The sequence below is a fragment of the Ovis aries genome, chromosome 10 (genome assembly GCF_016772045.2).
Source record: "Ovis aries strain OAR_USU_Benz2616 breed Rambouillet chromosome 10, ARS-UI_Ramb_v3.0, whole genome shotgun sequence".
Taxonomy (NCBI): Eukaryota; Metazoa; Chordata; class Mammalia; order Artiodactyla; family Bovidae; genus Ovis; species Ovis aries.
The window spans coordinates 12,806,816-12,833,576 of record NC_056063.1 but is presented as its reverse complement, the minus strand read 5'-3'; the positions used below and the strand labels follow the sequence as shown (position 1 = coordinate 12,833,576).

The following is a 26,761-nucleotide window of genomic DNA, read 5'->3' as shown; positions in this document are numbered from 1 at the left end:
AACACACTTATATTCAAAGGCAATCACAATATTCCACTTTGCACTAAAATCCAAAAGGCAAACAGCCTGTCAAGTCATCTTGTCAGCATTCAGAGGCACTCGAATAAGAACTTAGGATTCAGTGTCCAATTAAAATATTCTAGCTTCCGTTCTTCTTTAAAATAATGTGAGAAACATAGAGGTTGTTTTATGTGCCTTCTATGCGTTTGTTTTAGTTCAATATTGAGTGTGTTAACACGATACTACAGATTGAAAACCAAAGTCAGGCATCTCTTAAGTTTATTGGGAAATTCTTAATTGGGAGAGAAAGATCACAGACTTAAACAATTGGAAAAAATAAAAGAACAACTGATTGCAAATTATTACAAAAGTAATTTCTGAAATGTTTATTTTTGAGCCACTGCAAAAACAAAATTTTAGTGCATCCTGAAGTTCATATTTTGGTAAATGAACATATTAAATTACTGAAAAAGCAAAAGAAAAAAGTTACTGTTATACAAGATCTTAACGGAATAATTCAGCACAGTCAAATAAACAGCTATAATTATTCAAAGCTGCTTTTGCTCTACAGCTGGTATATTAAACAAGAATGTGAATTATTACTATTAACACTGCACAAGTAACAAAAGGTAGCAAATCCAGCAATATTAAAACCTGTATTAAATAGTGTTCAAACATTACAACAAAAAAACAAAACAATGAACTTCTAGACCTATGATTCTACCCCTGTGAAAGGAATGTACACAGATGGTAGAAAAAAAAATAAATAAATAAAGTGACAAGCGTGACCAACACTGCGTCTGCATCTCCAGAGCAGGAATACGTTGAGTGAGCCAACGTGTGCAGGGCCTCAAACAAGAGTGAGAAAAAAAGCATTTCACTTGAGCACAGCTTCATAATTCCCACGGAAGCTCTACTTCTCTTGTGCTGGTGACGGGTGGACAGAGTTCGAAATGGAAAGGATTTTCCCTACACCCTGAATATGGATGCATTATTATTTTTCTTAATTCTATGGAAAGTTTCTCTTGAAAAAACAAAATTTAAAGCAACAGACTGATGGGAAATCGATCATTTTAGTTGTGAGAGAGTAGTATTTACTACTCTGAGTCTAGACGCTAGTGATGAGTTAAGGTTAAACACTGCATCTGGGGAATGTGCATCATATCAAAACCACATGGGTAACCCATCTTTTACTTTATAACTGGTGCATTTAATAAGTAACTAATTTCTCCTACCAGCAAAATAAAACCTTTAATTAAGCAAAATGAAAGTATTATGAGTTGAATTAATTCATATCAAATATCTAAAAGGGTAAATAGAATGGTTGTCAAACTATGAAGATGTTATCACATATATTCACTGAGTAAATGTTCTCAAAGATTTTAAAACTCCATTAAACCATTAAACTGTGTTAAACCATCCCAGAGATACTGTAATTTTCTTCTGTGATTTATAAATGAATCATTCCTTTTGTGAAAATCAGGAAATAAATCAAAATCAAAATGAGTTAATACCCCAAATATAAATGGAATTTTAAACTTGGCTTGGAAAAAGAAGTTCCGTCTGAAACAATGTTCTAAAAACCCCATCCAAGGCCTCCTTCACTTTTTTTTCACAGTTCTCCAATGGTTCTGAAACTGATAAAACAGAAAATTCAACCCAAAGCACATCACAACTTTAACAGTTCTGAATAAGACATGATATTTCATAAGGGCCAAAGTATGCAGAATAGCAATATTACAGTATCATAATAAAATTACATCAAATAGATTTTTAACAAAATATGACAGTCTTCCTCAACAAACAGATCTGTTCTGAAGGCTAAGCAACCAAATAGATTCTACATCTTTGGAAAAATCACAAAGTGCCTTTAAACAAAGTAAGTTTAGACTGTTCTTGATTAAAAGATACTGTTCTAAACTTCAATGTTCTCTCTATATATAAGGAAGCTTAACTCCCACTTCTTTTCACATTTGCCAACGTTTAACATTTTCTCTACATCCCTGCACTGAACCGCTGTGTGTGGAGCTCCACTGTGATCAGTACTATACATGCTAGAGTCCAAGGACTGGTCTGTTGGGCCACAGTGGCTGAATAGGGAACTCGGAATTCAGCACAGCTCCAGAAAACGAACAAAAACAAAGACAGGAGGAAAACCTTACCATACAGGAAATCAACATTTTCAAGTACAGAGTTTTACAGAACTAACATATTGTCACTTTAGCTTAAAAGAAATTCAGAACTCAGTTTTGCTGTTAATAACACCCGTACATACACTGAAAATACCAAATACAATTTGATAGCTATACACTTGTAAAAATTCAACCTAAGCTTAATAATCAATTAATCTATGTTAAAACAACCTGCTTCCTAACAATTAAGAACCTAGTCCAGTGCTGCTGCAGGTCAAATTCTAAGAAGCTAAAGACAGAATCAATTCTGCTTACATACATTTCCTACATCTCTCCAACCTTAAAAAACACCTGAAGAAACTTTCGCAAAATTTATCTTTAAGGCCTGCTTAATTTCTTCATCTTAAATTGGGAAAAATAGAAGCTTCTGTAAGTGTAACCTCAAAACATTTAAATAGATTTTGCCATTTTTCTTAAGAACCAATGATTTCCCTGCCATAACTGTAATTCAAATCAATGCAAGTGCCCTGTTCCTTGTCCCCGGCAGGTGCTACTGTCCTCGATACTTTGTGCAGCTTCCAGAAGAGTCAGTTCTCAGGAAAAAAAGTGAGAGCAAAACCAAAAGCCTCCAACAAAAAATGACTTCCTCATTTAAAAATCTGCTAATGGAAGAATCAAAAATTCACACGCATATACCCTCATACAAAACACAATCCTGGTCCTCTATTCAAATCAACTCGCAGTTACTAAAGACGAGTGGAACAAAATACAGAGCCCAGAAAGACTGTGTCAGAGGACTTTACAAAACAGTACAGATACATTTTACCGGGGAAGGGGTTGGTGGGAAGGTCCCGATTTTTCTAGAAAAAGCTAAAGTGGAGTTTTAATTTAAAAATCCTTGCTAAAGGATTTTTTCAAAATCCCAACAGAGAAAACAATTATTGGGCTTCTCTAAATACATTTCCAAATGAACATTAAGTTTTAAAATTTCAATATGTTTTGCACCTTTATTTTCATTTAAAGAATAAGTTGGGGACTCAAAATAGTCAAAAAAGAAAAATTCTTACTGCACAATCTTTATAGACATTTTATTTTAAAGCACCTTTTTAATGTTAACAGTGGGTTTGTAACCAGAAAAGAGTAAAATAAAAGAGGGTACCCACCACTAGCAAGGTTAAAGTTCTCCTTTACATACACACACACACACACACACACTCTCTCTCTCTCTCTCTCTCTCTCTCACTCACTCACTCACTCTCAAGCCAGAACAATTGGAAACATTAGCAAATAAGATCATTTAATGAAAGGCTGGGGAAACTATCATTTATAGTATTTATAGAAACCTAAACTACTGTTTATAAGAAATTAAATAACTTGGGGGATTCAAAAAAATACCAATAGCTGAACCATGAAAATAAAACTGACCCTTAAAAATAGAAAAAGATGTCAGAAAAATAAATTAGCCTCAATGCTGTTTTTTTGATGTCAGACTTGTTATTAACAGGAAACCGTTTGCTTGAAAAGGAGCAAAATTATAACTCTTTATCCCTGGAACCCCCCTTCAGCCACCTCAGTGCAATTTCTAGCAGCACTATTTGGATGCGAAAAGAACGCCATCAGTCAATGTTCCTGAAAGCCTCATAGTCAGACCTTTCTTCAAATACATGTTCTTAGGGTCTTACGTAACACACTGCACATGTGTACAGAAGAATAAGTAAAGATAATATTTGACAGGTGACGAAAGTATGAACTATATACACCATGTGATGACACAACACATTAATAGCTATTTACCTTCCCCCCAATTCACTTTAAATGTTAATATTCACTACTCAAATTTTACCCTATGCGTCTTTATCTGTTTCTTCCTCTCCCAAAACAAATAATAAAATACACTGGTTTGGAGTTTGTTCTATGCATTTTCCAAGAGCCAGTCAAACAGGGACTTGCATCTCTCCTCACTGGACGTCTTCTCCATCACCTCATAGTATTTAAGCACAGCCTGCAGGAGGTCTCCCACTTTCCAGCCTTTTTCCTGTAGCCGTTTTGAAAGCTAGTAAAAAAGGAAGATAAGCCAAACATTAACCGAAAGCAATTTTTTAACAATAAAGTTTTCATTTTTATTTATAACCCTGGATGAAACTGCTGTTTGCAGCAAAATACTGTTTCCCAGTTATAACAAGGTATTCTCCCCTAAACCACCACTCTTTACACAAATTAAACGTTTTTCCTTCCTGGCTTTTATAAATACTCTCCTCCACAGAGTGACACTTTGGGATTGCGGGAGCCAGAACCCCATAAACCTCACCCAGCATAGTGTCTGTGTGGGCGTGGAGAGACTCCATCTCTACAGGAAACTCTGAACTGAACTAAATACATCTGCCACACCCTCAACCGGGAACATAAAATAATAAAGACAATGTCAAGCTTAATAAAAGGATGTGGATTTTCCTTCTACAACGTACAGTGTGGCTTTCTCCCCTGGAATACGCACTCCAGGCTCAACAAAAACATACAAGAAATGTTCATATTTCAGAAAAAAGTAAATAAATATCAAACACTGTGGCAATCATTTTGTAGTATGTACAAATGTCATTATGTTGTTCACCTGAAACTAATATGGTATTATGTATCAATTATACCTTTTTTTAAGTATAAAAATACAGGTTTAAATAAACTATCATCACCAATCTGAACATGTCTTCAACTCAGATTTTTTCCTATTTAGTTCTATAAAAACTGTTTGTAATATAAATATACTTAACCTTTTCAAAAATAGTTTTACTGTGATATAATTCACATATCACACAATTCACCCATTTAAAATAGACCAGCCAATGGTTTTTAGTGTATTCACAGAGTTGAATGCAACATCACCACAAACATTAGGATACCTTTATTACCAAAGAAAAGTCTACCTGTTAATCACTGCCCATTCCTCCCAACCCCGTCAACTTGAGGCAATCACTAAGCTACTTTCAGTTTACAGATCTGCCTATTTTGGCCATTTCATTTTAATGGAATCACAAAATATATGGCCTTCTGTGACCTGGCTCCTTTCACTTAGCATAATGACTTCAAGGGTCCTCTACCTCCAGGGTGTAGCATGTCTCTACTTCATTCCTTTTTACTGACAGCCAATATTCCACTGCATGGACAGACCACGTTTTATTCATCAGTTAATGGACATTTAGGATGTTTCCACTTTTGGCCTATTATGAATAACACTGCCTTGGACATATGTTTTCATTCCTCTTGGGTACAGACCTAGGTGGAGAATTGCTGGGTTATATAATAATGCTGTGTTTGACTTTTTGAGGAACTGCAAGAATGTTTTCTTAGGTTATATGGGGATGCGGTTCCCTTACCTCAGCACCATTACACTCAGCTCTGCCTAAGGCCTTCCTTAGCCCTCAATTTATCCAAGACTAAACGACTTGAAAACGCTTGCTTCCATAGTCAGTTCTAATACTTTCCCTACCCATTCTTTCCCCTTGACAATTCATTTCCTGAACATCCCCTTTCTGTCTTATTTCCTCCCTCTGCCTCTAAACAGAAATCTATGCTGGAAAAATTCAAGAAGTCTAAATAAAAACAACAAAATACAAAAAACAATTGTTTTATATCTTTTTCACATACTTCTTTCAATAGTACTTTTGTAAATTCTGAACCGGAAATCAAGACAATTCCTTTTTTGTCATTATTAATCATTTTATACTGGTTATTCTTTGAACTATTCTACATTATACAGTAAGATTAAATGAAAGTTCTGATAAAGAAAAGTCCTAGACAAAAACCTTAAGGCTGCAAACTAAAAATTCTGGCTAATAACATACCTGGTACACAGTAAATTATCAATAAAAATATTTAATTAATGCACCTAAACTGAATGCTTTAGTATTAGAACCCTACTAAATGCTCAAAGTGAATTACTGTCCCTTATTAAATGTTTATAAACTTTTACTGGCTTTTGCTTATGCTAGCTTCTCATACTAATGACACTGGATTAACAGAAGAGACATACTCATTACTAGGCATAATTATGCATCAATTAAGGACAAAGAATGGACTTCCCTGGTGGCTCAGAAGGTAAAGCGTCTGTCTACAATGCGGGAGACCCAGGTTCGAGCCCTGGGTTGGGAAGATCTCCTAGAGAAGGAAATGGCAATCCACTCCAGTACTACTGCCTGGAAAATCCCATGGACAGAGGAGCCTGGTAGGCTACAGTCTATGGGGTCGCAAAGAGTTGGACACGACTGACTTCACTTCCCAAGTACAAAGAATAACTCGATCTTTTTGCTTATTAAAGACACCCAGCTTTGAGAATTTAGGATGTGCCAGGCACTGGATTAAGCAACTTTTAACAGTGTTATAGTTAATCCTCACAAATCTCTGCCAGGTAAATTCTATGCTCATTTCCACAGCCCAGATAAAAAGCCTGCGACTAGCGAACCTGCCCAAGGTCACACTGCAAGAGTGCGGCAGAGCTGATATCTGAGCCCAAGCACTGGACTCTAATGCCCAGGCATCTGCCCATTTGCTATCAGTGGGCATCTTATCAGATCAACTGTGATACAGAGCAGCACACACTGTGCCCTCACACCCACCCTACAAGGCAGGTACTTACTTGCATAAACTCCTTCTTTGCAGAGTCATGAAAATAAAGTTCTGCAACTTCTGCCTCAGAAGCAACAAGCCACTGAAGAATAATTCTTAGCTGGGGGTCTACTGTGCATGGCTCCATGTCAATATTTGTAATTAGCAGAGTCTTTCCATCTTGCTCCAAACCTAAAATTTAAATTTTTAAGCAATATGCAAAGAAATCCATCAATTCAATTCTCAGTACTCTGGTTTCTAAGGATATATAAGCATTTTCCATTTCTTAAGATTCCAAGGAATTTTCCAAAAAATAATCTTTTCTTAACTGCACCGTAACACCAACTAAAGTATTACTTTGAAAGAGCAAAATAATGCTAAAATAAAAAAATAGTTTGATCATCTGTGACAACATAATGCAAAACTCTATTCTGAGGCACTGAATTCAACTGGCAATTCACAAATGCCATACTTTATGTCAAAGTATAATCCACAGGTATAGCAAATAAAACTAAAATGCTACAATTACAATCAAAACACAAATAAATATATTAAATGGACTTTCAGAAAGCTTTTTGAACTAAGAGAAACAGCAGCAGGAGTGAATACTTGGATCACACATAGTATAGCCTAAGTGCTGATCTAAGCTCTTTAGACACACTAACTCCCTCACCCCTCACAAACACCCTAGGAGGAGGGAACCACGACCATCCCATTTTACAGGTTAGGGATCAGGGGTAGAGACAGACCAAGAGTCTCACAGCTGGGACACAGCTGAGCCAGGATATTAACATTGGCAATCTGGTTCCATGCTCTTAATCACTTCACTTTTCAGGCAAAATATGGGGGGGGGGGAGTCATATACAACCACTTACATCCACAAAACCAAACCAGGGACAGTGGTAGAAGACACTGTTCTCAAGTTTTGTTTTGTTTTGTTTTTAATAAAAACTATGTTTTCAACATTAAAAAAGATGAATCTCTGTTGACTATAAAACTAAACCAATATCCTGTGTTGAATACCGCTGCTTAATGGTGGCTGAGCAACCAGCAGTGCTGAGGCCCGGGCCTCCCCCACAAGAGGCAGGCAGGGGGGCATGCAGGCATACACCATACCAATTTGCACCAGTAATGGACATTTGCTGGTGAATGTCCCTATTTTTTTTTTTTTTTTTTTACAGTTGGCAGGGCATTTTAGACCACTACTAATTTTTAGGGCTCCTACTGACCTGTAAGATTTTTCATTTAAAAAAATTGGTTCCTGCTATTCTCTTAAAATAAATGTATTATCATTTCCTTCCTTTCCGCACTCTGATTCTCAATCAAAAATGGGTCTGGCACACAATAGTATCACAGTCTTTGGACCATTCTATAAACTCTGCAGAGGTCATGGAGTTGAAAGGTTCTCTGTACCACTTGATTTTCCAGTTCAGGGTGTCTGGCTGCCTAAGAGTGATCTCTAAGAGAGGTCATTCAACTCTAGTGAAAAGAGAGAGAACTGACATCCTGCAACTACAAACAAAAACAATAAATAAAGCAAGCTTGCTGCCTTAGGATTTCTATAATTCTGAACTGTTTTCACTCAGCAAAAAATAAAGCAAATATTCTTCCCTGGCTCACTCAGATGGTAAAGGATCTGCCTGCAATGTGGGAAACTCGGGTTCGATCCCTGGGTTGAGAAGATCCCCAGAGGAGGGCATGGAACCCACTCCACTATTGTTGCCTGGAGAACCCCATGGACAGAGGAGCCTAGTGTGCAACAGTTCATGGGGTCGCAAAGAGCTGGGCATGACTGAGCAACTAAGTATAAACAAACAAATACTCTAACAAAAACTAAAAATATTGCCCAATCCCCCTGGAGAAGAAAGGCTACCCACTTCAGTATTCGAGCCTGGAGAATTCCATGGACTGTATAATCCATGCGGTCTCAAACAGTTGGACTCGACTGAGTGACTTTCACTGTTACTTTCCCTTTTCACACCTACTTTTCATCAGAAGTATAACTCATCAGAAAAAAAAAAACTTACTTCCAGAAACCCTGTATGAAAAATGGCTACTAAGGAGTGGTTTTAGAACTAAAATAATAATAATCTTAGGTTTGAGGATTTGGACTCAAAATTGATACATGACCTTTCTAAATTAAAAAAATACAATTGGTAATAAAACTTACTGGAAACCCAGGTGGAAAGTACATTTTAAGAAATTTGTTCCTACAATTTTCTGTTTGCCTATTTCTGAAGAGATGATTAAAGAATCACTGGTTCAAAAACTAATGTCTAAACATGAATATTCTTACATGCCACTCTATAGAAGACATTATTGGTATTTTCAGAAATAAAGGAAAATTAAGATTTTTGGAAAAAAACTCAACACCCATCTAAATATAATGAAAACTCAATTTCAACGTGAGAAGTTTTTGAGATTCACTTAAGACATTCTAATATATTTAATTAAGAATTACAAATCACATTCCAGAACTCTAGTATTTACACATTTGCAACCATGATCATTAAAGGAAGGAATGAGTATTTTCTTCAAATATATGTGTGAGTGTAAGACTGGAATTAATGAAATGGAGAACTGGTTTAAAAATATCTTCTATTTATTGATTTTTATAAGATTGACATCAAGCACTAACTCTAGAAATAACTAGTTTGAAAGGAAAACAAACTGATGTGATAATTATAATAATTATATCTCATAACATTAAGAATTTTATATTTTAAACAAAATAATTATATGAAGAGACTATTATAAATTTCTCCCTCAAATAACTGAATACTTCTTTTAAAGTAGTTTGGTCTTTATAACAATCAAATAACACAAGCTGCTCAGCAAAAGATCTGACACTGGATAGATTAGTTCAAGAATACTCTGATTTGGAATATTTCTTCAGTTTCTTTATTATCTGTGTAATAAGAAATGTAGACAAGAACTTCTCCTGGGTCTACTCTAATTGCAAACTTCTGTAATTTTAATAGAAAACAATTTAAAAATAAATCAACGTTTGTCCTAATAAATAATTTCAAGTTACACTGAATAGTTTAAATGAGTAATAATGTGTTGAAGGGATCTCAAAAGACATTAATAACCAAAAGGGAAGGGGAAAAAACACCATTATGGAATTATAAAATGATTTTTTGGTTATTATTAACAGCCTTCAGTTAGTATTTCCCATCTGATAGGGCTCCATATAGATTCTTATAAATGTCTTTTTTTTGGTATGTCTGTATTGTTTGAATGTTCCAAGTCTAGTAAAATGGCAAATAAATTAATGAATTTAAACAAAAAAGAATGTTTTGTAATGTAAAACCCTGATAACTCAGCAATAATACAGTGCCTATTTGATGAAAATGCACAAACATTAAAGACTTTCCTAAAGAACTTTATACCTTATACAAAAAACAGGCAAACACTTTAAAAAACAAACAGCCAGTTACCTTCTTCATCAGTCTGATGCTCCTCTTCTTCATCATCTGGCCCATCACTTACCAAATGAAGCAAAAGCAGTTAAAAAAAAAAAAAAAAAGCTTTAATTAATAATGGTATTAAAGCCAATTTTTAAAATGTGACCAAAAAAATGAATGTTACAATATGACATATGACATTTAAAAGGGGGAGAAATGACAAAAAAAAAAGGAAGCTTTGCTTCTCACACCATTTCATGTTAAAATCTCAAGTGCCAATGATGCCTAAAAGGAAGTTATCAGTAACAGAATTTCCACCTGACCATGATATACAGTGTCAAGTAATTACATAATAAAATTTAAAATAATTTAAAGCCAAAATATGCTAATTTGGTTTTAGATAACACAGCATTTGAATATCACAGAATGCCATGAATAATTATTTATTAGTACTTCAGTTGATGCCATTTGTATATTTTTAACAGTTAAAAACACATTTTTTCCTATACTTTTCTTATAAATGGAATAAAACTATATACAGAAACAAACAAACAAAAAAAACAAAGCAACAGAAATCCTGTAGGAAGCAAGCTCTTTTTAATGAAACAGTAATTGGTAGAATGAAAAATAGCAAGCAGTGCAACACATGCATAAAAGTAACACATTTTGCAATTAGGTGTCAGTCGTATCTTAGCAGAGTTGAATTTTTTCATTAGATGTAAATTTATCAAGCAGAATCATGTCAAATACAGGAGAAAAGCAGGTTGATACATGTTGGCACTTTAACCCACATTCTTTTAAGAATATGATATCATGCATTAGTGGTGAAAGACTCATCAGTGTTTAGATTTCTGGACTGGACCAACCTGTCTGATGTTGGAAAGGATAAATTGTCCTCACACAAATCTCCTTCTAAACCAAGACTGCTCCAGCTACTGCTGTTACCATTACTGCCAGAGGAAGAAAAGAACAGAGCTGAACTAGAAAATGAATCGTAAAAACAACCCTGGTTTTCTTTGGAACGGCGTCCATCACTGATAACTGAGGATGTTCTGAAGCTGCCTCAGTGGGCACAGCATCCGTGGAGCTATTTGAAGACCATCGTTGCTACTACATGAGGTGTTCAACAGCTTCAGAGATTAGGGAGTTTTCTTACTTGTCCTCAGCAGTTCATGAAAATTATCCTAAATTTATATTTATTTTACAGATTCAGACAGTGACTTTTAGGACAGTAAATGAATGGAAGAACAAAAAGTTTCACAATGAAATTAATGTCTATGGCAAAACTTAGGACATAATTTGTAAAAAGCCAATGGTATCCAGTTTGGATAAAGTTTACACAGGTTAACATTCTCCCGAGTCTTTTTCCCTGAGTGTTTAGAGACTGCACAAAGTTGACGGCCAGGGCAGGGAAGGAGGATGGGGAAAGGATGAGAAGGAAAACACTGAAACATAGTCCCAAAAGACCTTGTCTAACTACGGGGAGAAAACACATCTTCTGATTTTAAGATACTCATTATTATGTCAATTATCTTTATTTCATACATTATGTATAATTCAGCAGGTGGCAAATAATATACATTTTCTTCAGAATATTGCATAGCCAAGGTCTAATCAAGCATTACACTTGACAGATCAGCCAGTCACTAACACCTCACCGACACCTTCTTACACTGCCTAATCAAAAGAAGAAAGCAACTACGTTCTACAAGTGCAGCAAAGCAACACGACACAAAAAGCAACTGTGTTCGGAAACAAAACTAAATTCAGTTTTTCAGATTAAAATCTAAACATGCAATTTTTAAAAATTCTATCATTAAAATAGTTAGTAAGCACATTAGTTTGCAGTGATAAGCAGCTGTATTTTCCCACAGTAGGCTAGACAATTATAAAAATATTTACACAATATAAAATTTGGGTTCTAAAAATGAATTAACATAAAATCATCTTTTATGCATCAGTAAATGTTGATATGGTTACCGAAAAGGGGCTGATTATTTAAAAGTTCTAAAGAGTTTCCAGGCTATTTCAATAATTAACAGGTACATATTAGCACTATTCAACTGTCACAAACCGTAATGCATTACATAAAAATTAAATTGATCAATGTCTTTTCAACATTACATTCAAACAAATATAGCCCTAGTGTAAAACCATGAAACCAGCCAGTTTTGCCTACATAGTCTGGTGACAGACAAACCAAAAACGAGAAAATATGGAAATACAGAATGGTTAGACAGCTGTGAGCCAAAGAGAGAGAAAATAAATGATCTCAAACACCATAATTTACTTCCATTAATAGAATGGTTAACTAAGCACAGAAAAAAATTACAAAATTAAAAGTTTTACCCATTTCTACACTAAAGTCATGTATCTTAAGTGTGGTCTCTGATACACCTGCTTTAAAATCATCTGAGGCACTTATCAAGCATGCAGAATCTTGGGACTGCCAATGACCCAGCGAATCTTAATCTCTAGGAGGCAAGCACACCACCAACCCTGGATGAGCCCCACTAAGTTTTTCTTTGTGCCGGAAACTTAAATTCACACAGTACTGTTAGTTCTTATTAATTCTATGGTCAATTAAACCACAGGTTTTTTTGTGTGTTTTTTTTTTTCCCCTGGACAAAATGCTATCAGGTCAGGTTTTTCCCATTCAAGTAATTAATTTTCTGAACCTAAAGATATTTACTCATGTTAAACACAACTGGTTTAGCCTCAGCCTGATTTGGTCTTTCTGAACTCTGGTTCTGTTAACAGGATTACCTTTTCATCTCTGTTTTGAGTCACTCACAAATAATGAGTGTTCTACACCACTGATAAAATAATGCTAAAGAGGAAGAACCAACGGCTGACCCTGGTAGGCACTTCCCTTCTTTTCATCATACTGGACAGCATTCCATATTGAGTCATTCAACCAGCTACAGCCCTTTTATGGCCACTAGCCTCTAAGTTCTCCCATTTTAACACCAGGATTTCATAAGCAACAATGTTAACTCCACTGAAATTCTAGAAGCCTGTTTCTCAAAGTGAGAGAAGAATTTAAGTGTAAACATTCTAAAGGTATGGAGAGGGGCAAATGATAATCTGTGATATTACCCCACTTCCTACTACTAGTTTTAAAGACTGCCTTTTCTGGATTTAAATTTTGTAAAATATTGGTGGCTTGTGTCACATTTTAAAAACTATGACAATAAAAATATAAAAATATTAACACTCACTGGTTAATCCAAGGATCAAACCAAGTACTTTGAGATGATGTGTTCTAACAGTTGAAAAGCCATTTCCTTTCCTTCTGCTTCGTCATCCCCTCTTCCCTCCTTCTCCTGGTAAGTCCATTCCAAGGGCCTGTTCTGCAGAAGCTTCACAGGGTCCTTTCTACAAGTGCCCAAAACCCCTTCCTCTCCCTAGGCTCAGCTATGGTCAGTGTTTACTATTTCCAAGTATCACTTAATGTGAATAAAGATTTTGTAACATTTTATAGGTTACTCAGGAAGGCCTGTACAGCATTAGGAATAAAAGAAATAATTCTATTATAATTAATAAAATATTCTAAAACTGGTTTTAGGAACAAGGTTAACTGAGAGAATGATACACGAAGTGCCTTCTGTTTTATCATACTGTATTTTTGTAATGAGTTTACGTATTTTCAGTCATTCAAGTATAACTGCTCAAGTTACAGTGATCCTGAATGGACAAATAAGGAATCCTTCCCCTAGAAAAATACTACTATAATATCAAAAAAATTACAGGACCATTTTGATGCCTTTTACAGATAATTATTCTTTTTCCTGTCCTTTAAAGTGAGAAAGAAAATTTTTTTCTCAAAGTTCATGAGAAAGTCAAGTACAGCATGAAGCATGTAAAATCAAATGTATGACATATTTTTCAATTATTGGCACAAAGAAATTAGTCCAGCTAATTACTATATTTAATAAATGTCAAACCATTAGAAATAATGTTGGAACAAAATACACTTTGATAATAATGGTTAGGTTTTCAAATTCAGAATTTTAAAATCAAATTCAGTATAAATTTGGAACTTATTTCTGAGGAGTCCGAGTACCTAAACTATGCAATTACATTCAAAATCACAGTTACCTTTCACTTAGATGGTGAAAACTACTGCTTTCATCCTGGTGTTCATCTTCAAAACTTAAGTTGGACCAGCTTCCAGTACTGTCCTCACCAATACTGAGATGCATCTGCTGGCTACCAAGAGACTCAGCCAACTGAAAGTCTTCTGTTTCTTTTGGACTAGAAAAAAGAAAGAAAATAAGTCCAAAAGCATCAGGTTCTGAATTGTATTATTAATAGGACTATCCATTTGATGATAACGATGACAAAAACAAGAAATGGGACCTTCAGAGTTAGACCAGTGGTCGATCTAACCCTTTGTTTGGGTCTGCTAATAAAGAGACTTGGCAGGAGAGCTTATTAATTTCCAAATTTACTGAGATACCCACTGATATCCCTAACCTACTCTGTTCATCTATTACGGGGCCATCCCAAGCACAGCACTTATTTAGATTCTCTTCAAAGCAGTTCATATTTTCAGCTGGGACACTATGACGGAGCACAAGTTCCTAAGTCTGCCACATCTGCTTTGTAAACAGTATTTTTATTTGTACCAAAAATTACCCCTTTTCTGGCTTTAAGAACAAAAAAAAAAGTAGTTCAAGGAATTATGGACTATCAATCGAGGCTACAGTCAGACTAGCCAAATCTCTTCAAGATTCTGAGCACGGATCATAATCCCTCTCATTTTTTTTCCTCAATGAAAAAGCACTTATAGTTTTATTCTATCTTCACAAGAAATTCCATTTTCTGTTCAATTACTGTGTATGCCCCTTCTACATTTTATTCTTGACTCACAGTTTAAAGTGATGTTTTAACTTTTTGTTGAAGTACAGTTGATTTACAGATATGCAGATGACACCACCCTTATGGCAGAAAGTGAAGAACTAAAAAGCCTCTTGATGAAAGTGAAAGAGGAGAGTGAAAAAGTCGGCTTAAAGCTCAACATTCAGAAAACAAAGATCATGGCATCTGGTCCCATCACTTCATGGCAAATAGATGGGGAAACAGTGGAAACAGTGTCAGACTTTATTTTGGGGGGCTCCAAAATCACTGCAGATGGTAATTGCAGCCATGAAATTAAAAGACGCTTACTCCTTGGAAGGAAAGTTATGACCAACCTAGACAGCATATTCAAAAGCAGAGATATTACTTTGCCAACAAAGGTCCGTCTAGTCAAGGCTATGGTTTTTCCAGTAGTGATGTAATGGCTGTGAGAGTTGGACTGTGAAGAAAGCTGAGTGCCGAAGAATTGATGCTTTTGAACTGTGGTGTTGGAGAAGACTCTTGAGAGTCCCTTGGACTGCAAGGAGATCCAACCAGTCCATCCTCAAGGAGACCAGTCCTGGGTGATCTTTGGAAGGAATGATGCTAAAGTTGAAACTCCAGTACTTTGGCCACCTCACGTGAAGAGTTGACTCACTGGAAAAGACTCTGATGCTGGGAGGGGTTGGGGGCAGGAGGAGAAGGGGACGACAGAGGATGAGATGGCTGGATGGCATCACCAATTCGATGGACGTGAGTTTGAGTGAACTCCAGGAGTTGGTGATGGACAGGGAGGCCTGGCGTGCTGCGATTCATGAGTTGGACACGACTGAGCAACTGAACTGAACTGATTTACATTATTTTATTAGTTTCAGGTGTACAACACAGTAAGTATGTTTAAGGATTATATTCCATTTAAAGTTATTAAAAAATAATGGCTTATATTTATTTCCCAATGCTATAAAACTTACCCTTGTTGCTTATTTTACACATAGTAGTTTGTGCCTCTTAACCCTATACCCCAATCTTGCCCCATATTTTCAAACATGAAGAGGGGAAGTATTAGTCTTCTGATCGAAACCTTCCAGTGGCTTCTCATCAAATCAGAATAAGAGTCCAAACCCTTTTAACATGCATCTGGTATGATGACCTCTCATGACCTCCACCGGGCTCCTGCTCTCCCTGGCTCACCCACCTTAGCCACACAAGCCTCTCTGCTGTTTCCCCAATACGCAGTCCCACTAACCTTGGCTGGGAACTCCATTTCCCTGATTTCCACTTAGCTATTGTCTCTTCACCTTTGGCTCACTGCTCCAATGTCACTTTGTCAGAGTTGCTTCCTGCTACCTCTTCAAAACTGCACACCACCCCCAGCACTAGCTCCCTGCATATCCCTATCTTAAGATGGCCAAGAAAAGAGGCAGTGCATGTCACAGCACTGACAAAAGATACTAAAATATCCTGGGTTACCATGTGGCTCAATGAAATTCCTCCTCAACTCAAGAAATTTTCTCTTTCCATGAGACTCACAAAAATAATCCTACAAACTAATAACACCAATCAGTCCTGATGTTTTCCCAGGGAGAGAGAAGGCTAAAAGTGAACATCTGAACTAAGCTGTTAGGACCACTGAGCACAAGGCACAGCCTCTAAAACACAGAACACTGTAGGACTATCACAGAGAGCTGTCCCTTAGACGGCGGTTTATCCAGAGGAGTGGTGGCAGGAGGGAACTAGTTAGAGAATGCTTGCTTTCTTCACGGGGCTTCCTTGGTGGCTCAACTGGTCAAGAATCCACCTGCAACACAGAACCCTAGGTGGGTAAGACCCTCTGGAGAAGGAAATGGCAACCCACTTCAGTATTCTTGCCTGGGACATCCCATGGACAGAGATGCCTGGCACGTTCAATTATGCTCTTTGTAAGAAAACTTACCTTTGTGAACAGAAATAAAAACATCATCTCAGAGTGGTACATTAATATGGTGATACTCAGTATTTGCTGTATGAACTTCTCCAGCTGTTTCCTTGATTCAACCTTACCTACTCTACAGCTGTGTAAACTTGGGCAAGGTGACTATCTACTCTAAGCCTCACCTTCCAATTGAGGAAATGGCTCATACCTTCCTTCCCCCAAAGGGCTGCTGGGGGATAATGAGACAGTGTCTACGAAAAGTAACAGGTAGGATAGCAACGATATGCAAATGTAATAGGGAGTATTTCTTTTTGTTCATTTAGGATTAAAAAGAATCACATCTTTCTGAACATCTTTCTAAGACATAAATAATCAAGTTAACTCTTTACTGCAAAACCCAAAAGAAATCAGAAGCTTACCTGCTGACGGCCTGTCCAGCACTGACCACTGCTGACGCCAGTATCTCTGTGCTGAGGCTTTCGGCAAAGCTGGCGCCTTCCTGTCCGATCCCACTGTCGGCTGCCTGGCTGGTACTACTCAGCTCTCTCTCTGCCTTTTCAATCGCTTCAGCAACTATCTTCTCAGCAAGCACTGCCTTCTTATCGAGATTAACGTGAATTTGAGGGACATCAAGATGAAAAATCCTAGATTTCTGATAGAAGCTGCTAAGCTGTGAATGAGAAACTGGCTTACTACCAGCAAGTGAATCCGGTCTGGGAAAGCAAGGAGACGAATTTCCAGTGCAGTCATGGAGCTCTTTACGGTCACAGTATCGGCAAGCCTGACCCACCAGATGCGACAGCTTTTCTGCGTAAGTGATCCTATCAACTGCTTTTGTGGCTTCAGACACGTGGAAGACGGCAGATCCTAAACCCACCTCTAAAGTGTCGCCCACGACTTTGTTAGCATACTGCTCTATAGCTTGAACGACAGTCTCTCCATAGCCACACCCACTCAAGCTGCCTGTACTCTGAGAAAATCTGTGATTCTGTGAAGAAGGCTGAAGAGACTTGGGAAACTCTGGCCCGACATGAGTCTCAGTATCTTCGTCACATGCGTTTTTTTCATAAAGGCAAGAATCTGTTAACGATTTTGGCAAGCCACCTGTTGATGCCATCAGCTCTTTTGTAACATCTCTTGTGATGCTGTGAGCAAGACAGGTTGAAAAACTATGTAGTTCTGAGCACTCATTTCTGCACATGTCCCGTGTCCACTCACAAGTCTGGTTTTTATGAAGGTAACTTCCACCACTTCTGCTTTGTCTTTTTTTATCTGCTTCTTGCTGGTGTTCTTTATTTAAAAACAGTAACAGTTCATCGTTGGTTTTCATCTGTGAGCTCTGCACAGGGAATATTTTGGAGCTGCACTTCACTTTGGCTGTTTTAGCTGCTTCTTGCAATCCTGACTTAACAGACCGATAGGCAAGTCTGTTGGCGTACTGGTCCATTATTAAGTCACTATTACCACCTTCCTGTTTTAGTATTTGGATAATGTGACCTGCATACTCATCTGTCACACTTTCACAGCTGGGATACTTGTACGTTAGACCTGACAGACAAGAACTTGGTGGTAAAGGAAGAACAAACGGATCTACTCCTCCCGGGTGTGCTACAGCCTCTACATCCGACTTCTCTTCTGATCTATAATCTTGGTCACCATCAACACAACTGTTCCTCTTCCTCCTGAAAAACATACAGCTCCTAACTTTTGCTATTTTTTCAGCTTCCGTAATGACTTCTGCTGCCATATCCCCTGCAAAACTACATAATGCTTGTAAGCTTTCATCTGAGCAATTTAAAAAAGCAGGTGACAGGCTTCTTTGACTCTGCACATTTAAGCAAGGGCTTTTCACCCTGGCTTCTTGAATCACTTTATTATCCAAATGGGAAGCCGCCATTTCGGTTGCAAGAGAAACGATGTGTGTCGCTAACGTGTCTGCAAACTGAACTTTCTTCCCTGCTGGCTCCAACTTCACGTCCACCTCTGGCTGCTCTTCGCCTTCACTACTTTCAACTTCTTCTGAGAGAGACCGCATGAGCTTCAACATGAACTCTTCTTTTTCTATTGCATTTTGTTCATTTTCAGACAAACTGCTTACAGACGAGTTGTGAGGTGTGGACGGTGGTGTGGCCGGTGCAAACTCTTTTGCTAACTCCCCCTTAAGCTTTTTGGTTAACTTCTTGATATCCCACTCAGAAGGAGCCTGGGATGGAACCAGAGGAGTTGATGGAGGGGTGTCAGGTATTACGTTCCCATCTCTCATTTTCTGTTTCTCTTCCACGTGCAAACCATCTGCACAGGTGAGCACTGTGGATGAGAAAGCATGTGAATGGGGAAAAGAGTTTTCCTGCCCAAAAGCCAAGGGCTCAAGGGCTGAATTATGCAAATTCTGCTTTTTCACAGATTTGTCCTTAGCAATTTCCTTCAGGTTGGCTTTCTGGTCTGCTGCTGGTAGACAAGGTGGTAGTGTCTCCAAAGAAAATCCAGAAGCCACAGAACCTTTACCTTCTGGAACACAATCCTTTCCTTCTGAAAGTGAACAGTGAGTTAAATGATCTTCAGCTTCAAGAAACTTGGGGAACTCTTCCAAGGTCTGTGACTCGTCTCCAGGAACAGGCAAGTCTTTCTTGTGGAGGACATTTTTATCTACATTTAGGATCACTAACTTGCTTTCATCTATGGAATGTTTGATAATAGATTTAGATAACTGATCGGCGAACATGTCCTTCTTGCTAGCCTCACTCTGTGGCAGTGTTGCTTGATCCCAGTAGGGGATCGAAGAAGGGGTTTTTCCCTTTCCTGTTTGAGTTAAACAATCTGTGTGTTCTTCTGTTTTTGCAACTTTGGAAGATGTCACTGAATCTATAGTTTCATTTACTATCGTATGCACCATTGCAGCAGAAAAATCGCTAATAATGACAGGATCATTTGTTAACGTTGAAGAGCTTTTTGTTTCAACAACATCACTAGTTGGTTTCACCTCATTCTGGCTACCGGAGTTGTGGTCTGAAGGTAAACAAATATTCCTGAGACAAGCTAGCTCCTCTTCTTTGCTTTTTGTGGCAACACCTGCTAGAGTAGGACCACCATTCAAATGACTATCATCACATGATGGATAAGACTTTGTCTGATACCTATTAGAAGAAATACGGTATGGGAGAAGGGCACTTCCTGCCAAGGGCACTGGGATTGAAGTAACAATTCCTGAAGTACAGAACAAGGCCTGCTGCACCGTGTATTCCTTTTTATACTCCTGCACTGGTTTTGTTACCACAACTGTTTGACTGTTAGAAGTAGGGGAACACACAGAAGTCTGTGTCGCTGACACTACATCTTCTGTGCTCACGAACTTGATGTTTTCTGGGGAAACGCTAACTGCTGCCTTTGTGGTGAAGGTAACATCAACCTGAGACAGCTCAATGAACGCTTCCTGTATTACAGATTCAGACAGATCTCTTGCATAGGACTTCACCACTCTGTCTTCATAGTGAAATGACCGACCCTGCAGAGACGCAGGTGTTGGAGGATACGAGAACTGACACACTTCCATGATGCCTTCAAAAATAAGCTCTTCAGCGAGATCCGCAGCAAATCTAGTGACGGTGTTAGTGAAGATCTGTTTCTTTACATACTGTAGATCTTTTAAAGCATTTGAGAATGCCTCACTCACCAAAAAACTAGCCAGGCCACCAATGGCTTGTTCTTTCAATGAAAAAGCACGCTGCCTTCTCAGTTCGTTAAATGCCATTTGAAAAACGGATGACGTCAACTTGATGGCTAACTGGCATAAGGCATTGGTACATGAAGAGACCCCCTTCTGTAAGTCTTTAAATGCACTGCCAAAACTTTTTTCCACGAGATCTGCTGCAAACTTCTGAATGCTATCAATCATTAAGGGTTTATTTTTAGATTTACTTTTTTGATCAAGGCTTCCATGCTGAAGAGCTACCATTTTATTTTCTCCCTTTTTAATACTATTAGTGTTGGATGTTGCATTTGTATGATGGCTATGAAGAACTGAGCCCAGAACTTCACAGGAAATGCTATTTGCATAATCTTCATAGGTGTAATAAAGAGAATCAGGATTTTCATGACTCCTATCTCCACCAGTATCTGTTTGGCAAAAGCATTCAGCTGGAGTACAGCCTCCAAGAGGACTGAAAGCAGAGGATCGAATAGGACTAAACAAACCACTGTCTTCCCCTGAGGCCTTCACGGGGCGGGGAGAATCTGGGGTGTCACACAGGTTACTATAAGGGGATTCTGGTTTACGAGGTGTTGGCTTCCTAATGTTAGCTGGGAGAGCTGGCCGATCAAACTTGAATTTTTGAGGATTCATAGTAGTGGTTACAGAGCACAATTTTTCATGTTTGTGCCCTTTCTTTTGCGATGATTTCCCTATAGCAAGATCTTTCAGAAACGGACAAGCAGCCTCTAAAGTTTGTCCTAGTTCATCAAACTGATCAAAACTATCAAAAAATTCACTCACTTCTGAGTCTGAATCCTCAATATCATCTTTCGTCACAGGAATTTTAGGTAACTCAAGTTTTGCTTTCAAACTTTTTTGATAACCTTCTTCATCCAAGAAAATAACAGGACTTGGACTTGAGCACTCTGATTCAGACGAGTAGGCAGGAGAAGAGGAGAACAACGGTTTCTGGGCATCACTACCTTTCTCTGAAGCAGCAAAGGACCTATAGAAACTCCTCTGGACCCATGGTTCAGAGACTGATGTCGTGACTGAAGTTCTCACTGGAGGCAGTTTTTTATGTCCCAGAATGTTTATTAAAGAAGCTGAAGGTTTAGCCAACGACTTCTGCTGCTCAGAGCCAACCAGAACCCTGAAATCATGGGTATCCAAATGGTGACCAGAAATAGTCTGTGAAGCAGCATCACACTGGCTCCTTGGTGCAATTATGTTTAATCCTAGAGGAAAAGAAAATGATTATTCTTGAAAATAATTTTTTAATTGATTTAAATAAATGGGAATAAGTAGACTTGAAGCATGAAATACTCATTTGTATTATAAGTATCGTCTATACTATTTCATTTTAACACAGGGATCCCCAACCTCCAGGATGTGATGCCTGATGACCTGAGGTGGAGCTGATGTAATAATACTAGAAATAACGTGTACAATAAATATAATGCACTTGAATCATCCCGAAACCATCCCCTTCCTGCCCTAGTTCCATGGGAAAATTATTTTTCATGAAACCAGCCCCTGGTGCCAAAAAGGATGGGGACCACTGAATTAACAGATTTATCTCATGTTGTACTTAAGAACAATTATTCAGTTCAAGTCAGTCGCTCAGTCATGTCCAACTCTCTGTGACCCCATGAACCGTAGCATGCCAGGCCTCCCTGTTCATCACCAACTCCCAGAGTCCTCCCAAGCCCATGTCCATTGGGTCAGTGATGCCAGTCGTCCCCTTCTCCTCCTGCCCTCAACCTTTCCCAGCATCAGGGTCTTTTCTAATGAGGCAACTCTTTGCATCAGGTGGCCAAAGTATTGGAGTTTACCCATTACTAAAATATTCTCATTCTACCCCACATCTAGAAATACCTGGTCTAAGGAATATCTAGCATGCTGCCACATGTTAGAAACACTAATATTTAGGTGACCCTGCCAGCTAGCAATAGATGTGGGTAACAATGATCTTAAAAGACATGAGAAAGTTAATTCTTCAATCAGAAAAAAAAAAAAGGTATCAATACTTAAATTTGATCAAATTTCAAAATAAATTTCAACTGAACAAGTCTGTCTTAAAACTTTTAAAACTGAACTTTAAACGTTAATTCTCTATTTCAAGGAAAAAAATCTAGTGAAGAACAAACCATCATTATATGGCTTTGAAGTCTCTTCCTCCTCTAAGTGCTCAAAAGCAGTGACAAAGTCATCTTCGATGGAAGATACAGACTGGTTAGTATCATCATCATCTTCATTGGTGGCCTCAAGTTGGTGCTTGTGATGCAAATATGTGTCCAGGGTGTACCTTATGCCAGTAGCGTATTTACTTAGGAGACTAAAGATAAAATCAATTTTAAGTCTTGGTAATGTAGGTGACACTCTCATGACACAAAGCATTCCAGGATGTTGACTCTGGGAAAAGATAAAAGATGGTAACAATTTTAATTTCAAAATATACTACACTTACAAGACATATTACCTGGAAATGAAGTCCAGAAATAACACGATACCATTTTAAAAGAAAAAAAAAAGAAACACATGCATCCTAAAAGGCTGCCTGATTTTGTAATGTTTAATTATTTTCTTCATTCTTTCTCCACAACACTTCTCACTTTCCAGTATCTTCTCTCACCTTTCTCTTATCCAGGTATTCAAATTCTACCTATTACGTCTCCTTAAATGTCAGAAGAACTTACCATCCATTTCTGTGGCAATGATGCTTTCCTGTATTACTATACAGCCCTGTGCTTTTTCTTAATCATTCACCTGGTTCACCAACTATATTATTAACTGCTTAAGGACAGGAACCAGGTCTTAGTCTTCCTGTATCCCATTTTCCTGCAGCTTTCAGCATAATACATTCTCTTCTATTATAAAAGAACTGTCCCTTCCTTTCTCCTAAATTCTCCTAGTATTTCAATTTCCAAGGTTTATAGCTTTGATTAAAAATAAAAAGTCAACTGAATTTTCCCATACATATTATTTTAAAAGACAAATGTTGACAAATGACTTGTTCAAAAGACTAGAAATGAGATAAAATAGCTGATCACCTCTTCTAGTAAATAAAACAAAGTAAATATAAATGAAGAATCTAAAGAAGGAAATGAGTACAGTTCTACTGTTATCTGTAAATCTCGTAAAAAACACAGTAGTCTATAACACTTGAAGGAATAAGCAACCTAAATTTAAACCTACTGATTCAAGTTTTAGGAGGGAAAATACGCAATGCATTTTTGTTTGATGCATTATCAAGAAATTAACACTTAGTAAAGACCTAAATGTTCAATGTTAATGAAACTAATGACCTCACTGAAATGGTGACATTTTTGCTTATAAATAAATAAAGAACATATCTTCAGGTATTGATTTAACATGAAATTTTTTAAACCAGAAAATGAGTTAAAGTATATTCTTTAAAAGATACAGCTCAATGTTTACATAAATTTGGAGGTGGAAAGAAAAGGGAAAATTTTGTATGACTTACACATAGGTAAAAATTCAAGAAATCCAGAAATAATCAATTTTCAGAAAAAAATTAATATGTCTTACATACCACTTATGGAGCTTCACACATGGAAAATCTAATTTAAAGCTATGACCAAAATTATTTTATCCTTCAGTGAGTTCAAGGATTTATGAGTTAGATTCTTATGAATTATATTTCCTTGAGATGGTATTAAACAAAAAGAAACTTTACCCAAGCATTTTAAAGTTTAATGCTCTAAATTAACCTCTTCATGGATTGCAGCCTGTTGTGGCAAAGTGGCTTATGTAATTCAATGACGCTATGAGCCATGCCATGCTGGGCCACCCAAGACAGGTCATAGTTGAAAGTTCTGACAAAACGTGGTCCACTGGAGGAGGGAATGGCAAGCTACTCCAACAATCTTGCCTAGAGAACCCAGCAACACTATAAAAAAGGAAAAAGTTATGACACCAGAAGATGAGCTTGCCCAGGTCGGAAGGTGTCCAATATGTTACTGGGGCACAGGAGCGGGCAATTACAAATAGCTCCAGAAGGAATGAAGACCAGGGGCCAAAGTGGAAACGTGCTCAGTTTTGGATGTGTCTAGTGGTGAAAGTGAAGTCAGATATATAAAGAACAATACTGCATAGGAACCTGAACTGTAGGTGTATGAATCAAGGTAAACTGGATGTGGTCAAACAGGAGACGGCAAGATTGAACATCAACATCTTAGGAATCAGTGAGCTGAAATAGACAGCAATTGGCGAATTTAATTCAGATGACCACTGTATCTACTACTATGGGAAAGAATTCCTTAGAAGAAATGGAGTAACCCTCATAGTCAATGAAAGAGTTCAAAACGCAGTAACTGGGTGCAACTTCAAAGATGATCGAATGACTCTGGTTCGCTTCCAAGGCAAACCATTCAACATCACAGTAATCCAAGTGTATGCCCCAACCATTAATGTCAAAGAAGCTGAAATTCACTGGTTCTATGAAGACCTACAAGACCTTCTAGAACTACCACCAAAAAAAAAGATGTCCTTTTCATCATAGGGGATTGGAATACAGAAGTAGGAAGTCAAGAGATAACCAGATTAGAGTAACAGGCAAGTTTGGCCTTGGGAGTACAAAATGAAGCAGGGCAAAGGCTAACGGAGCTCTGTCAAGAGAACATGCTGGTCACAGCAAGCACCCTTTTCCAACAACCCAAGAGACAACTCTACACATGGACATCACCAAATGGTCAATACCGAAATTAGACTGCTTATGTTCTCTGCAGCCAAAGATGGAGAAGCTCTATAGTCAGCAAAAGCAAAACATGGAGCTGACTGTGGCTCAGATCATCAGCTCCTTATTGAAAAATTCAGGCTTAAACTGAAGAAAGTAAGGAAAACCACTAGACCATTAAGGTATGACCTGAATCAAATCCCTTATGATTAAACAGTAGAGGTGATCAATAGATTCAAGGGATTAGCTCTGGTAGAGAAAGTGCCTGAAGAACTATAGAAGGAGGTTTTTAACACTCTATACAGGGGGCAGTAACAAAAACCATCCCAAAGAAAAAGAAATGCAAGAAGGCACAGTGGTTGTCTGATGAGGCTTTACAAATAGTTGAGCAAGAAAGAGAAGCAAAAAGCAAAGAAGAAAGGGAAATACATACCCAACTGAAACCAGAGTTCCAGAGCATAGCAAGAGAGATAAGAAGGCCTTAAATGAACAATGCAAAGAAACAGAGGAAAATAACGGAACCAGAAAGACTAAAGATCTCTTCGAGAAAATTGAAGATACTAAGCAAACATTTCAAAAGGGCACAAAAAAGGACAGAAATGGTATGGACTTAATAGCAGCAGAAGATATTAAGAGGTGGCAAGAACACACAGAAGAACTATACAAAAGAGATCTTAAATGACCGAGATAACCACAATGGTGTGATCACTCACCTAGAGTCAGATATCCTGGAGTGTGAAGTCAAGTGGGCCTTCGGTAGCATTTCTATGAATAAAACTGGTGGAAGTGATGGAATTCCAGCTGAACTGTTTCAAATCTGAAAGATGATGCTATAGAAGTGCTATACTCAATATGCCAGCAAATTTGGAAAATGCAGCAGTGGCCGTGAGACTGGAAAAGGTCAGTTTTCATTCCAATTCCAAAGAAGGGCAATGCCAAAGAATGTTCAAACACCAGATAATTGTACTAATTTCACATCCTAGTAAGGTTATGCTCAAAATCCTTCAAGCTAGGCTTCAGCAACACATGAACTGAGAATTTCCAGATGTACAAGCTGGATTTAGACAAGGCAGAGGAACATGAGATCAAACTGCCAACATTTGTTGGATCATGGAAAAACCAAGGAAATTCCAGAAAAATATCTACTTCTGCTTCACTGACTACGCTAAAGCCTTTGACTGTGTGGATCACAACAAACTGTGGAAAGTTCTTACAGAGATGGGAGCACCAGACCACCTTACTTGTCTCCTGAGAAACCTGTATGCAGGTCAAGAAGCAAAAGAACCAGATAAGGAATAAGTGATTGGTTCAAAACTGTGAAAGGAATACGTCAAGGCAGCACATTGACACCCTGCTTATTTAACTTATATGCATAGTACATTATGCCAAATTCCAGGCTGGATGAACCATAAGCTGGAATTAAGACTGTTAGGAGAAACAGCAACAACCTCAATGTGCAGATGATACCACTTTAATGGCAGAAAG

At 37.7% G+C, this 26,761-nt stretch overlaps 1 protein-coding gene across 25 annotated transcripts in view; it reads right to left on the bottom strand.

Annotated features, from left to right (window-relative positions):
• Positions 1 to 262: 262 nt before the first annotated feature.
• AKAP11 (A-kinase anchoring protein 11) overlaps positions 263 to 26,761 on the bottom strand; it is a 49,269-nt gene continuing 22,770 nt past the window's right edge. For 9 of the 25 annotated variants that reach the window (XM_042254645.2, XM_060394276.1, XM_060394275.1 and 6 more), the window contains 7 exons: positions 22,728 to 22,992; positions 17,309 to 21,815; positions 14,237 to 14,392; positions 11,002 to 11,085; positions 10,169 to 10,215; positions 6,760 to 6,920; positions 263 to 4,185 (listed from right to left, as the gene is read on the bottom strand). In XM_042254645.2, the coding sequence (XP_042110579.1) occupies positions 4,045 to 4,185; positions 6,760 to 6,920; positions 10,169 to 10,215; positions 11,002 to 11,085; positions 14,237 to 14,392; positions 17,309 to 21,815; positions 22,728 to 22,992 (5,361 nt within the window). In that variant the 3' untranslated portion in view covers positions 263 to 4,044. Of the gene's footprint in view, positions 4,186 to 6,759; positions 6,921 to 10,168; positions 10,216 to 11,001; positions 11,086 to 14,236; positions 14,393 to 15,825; positions 16,776 to 17,308; positions 21,816 to 22,727; positions 22,993 to 25,989; positions 26,539 to 26,761 lie in introns of those variants that run through there. The other 16 variants (XM_060394284.1, XM_060394283.1, XM_060394282.1 and 13 more) reach the window with 5 other exon arrangements.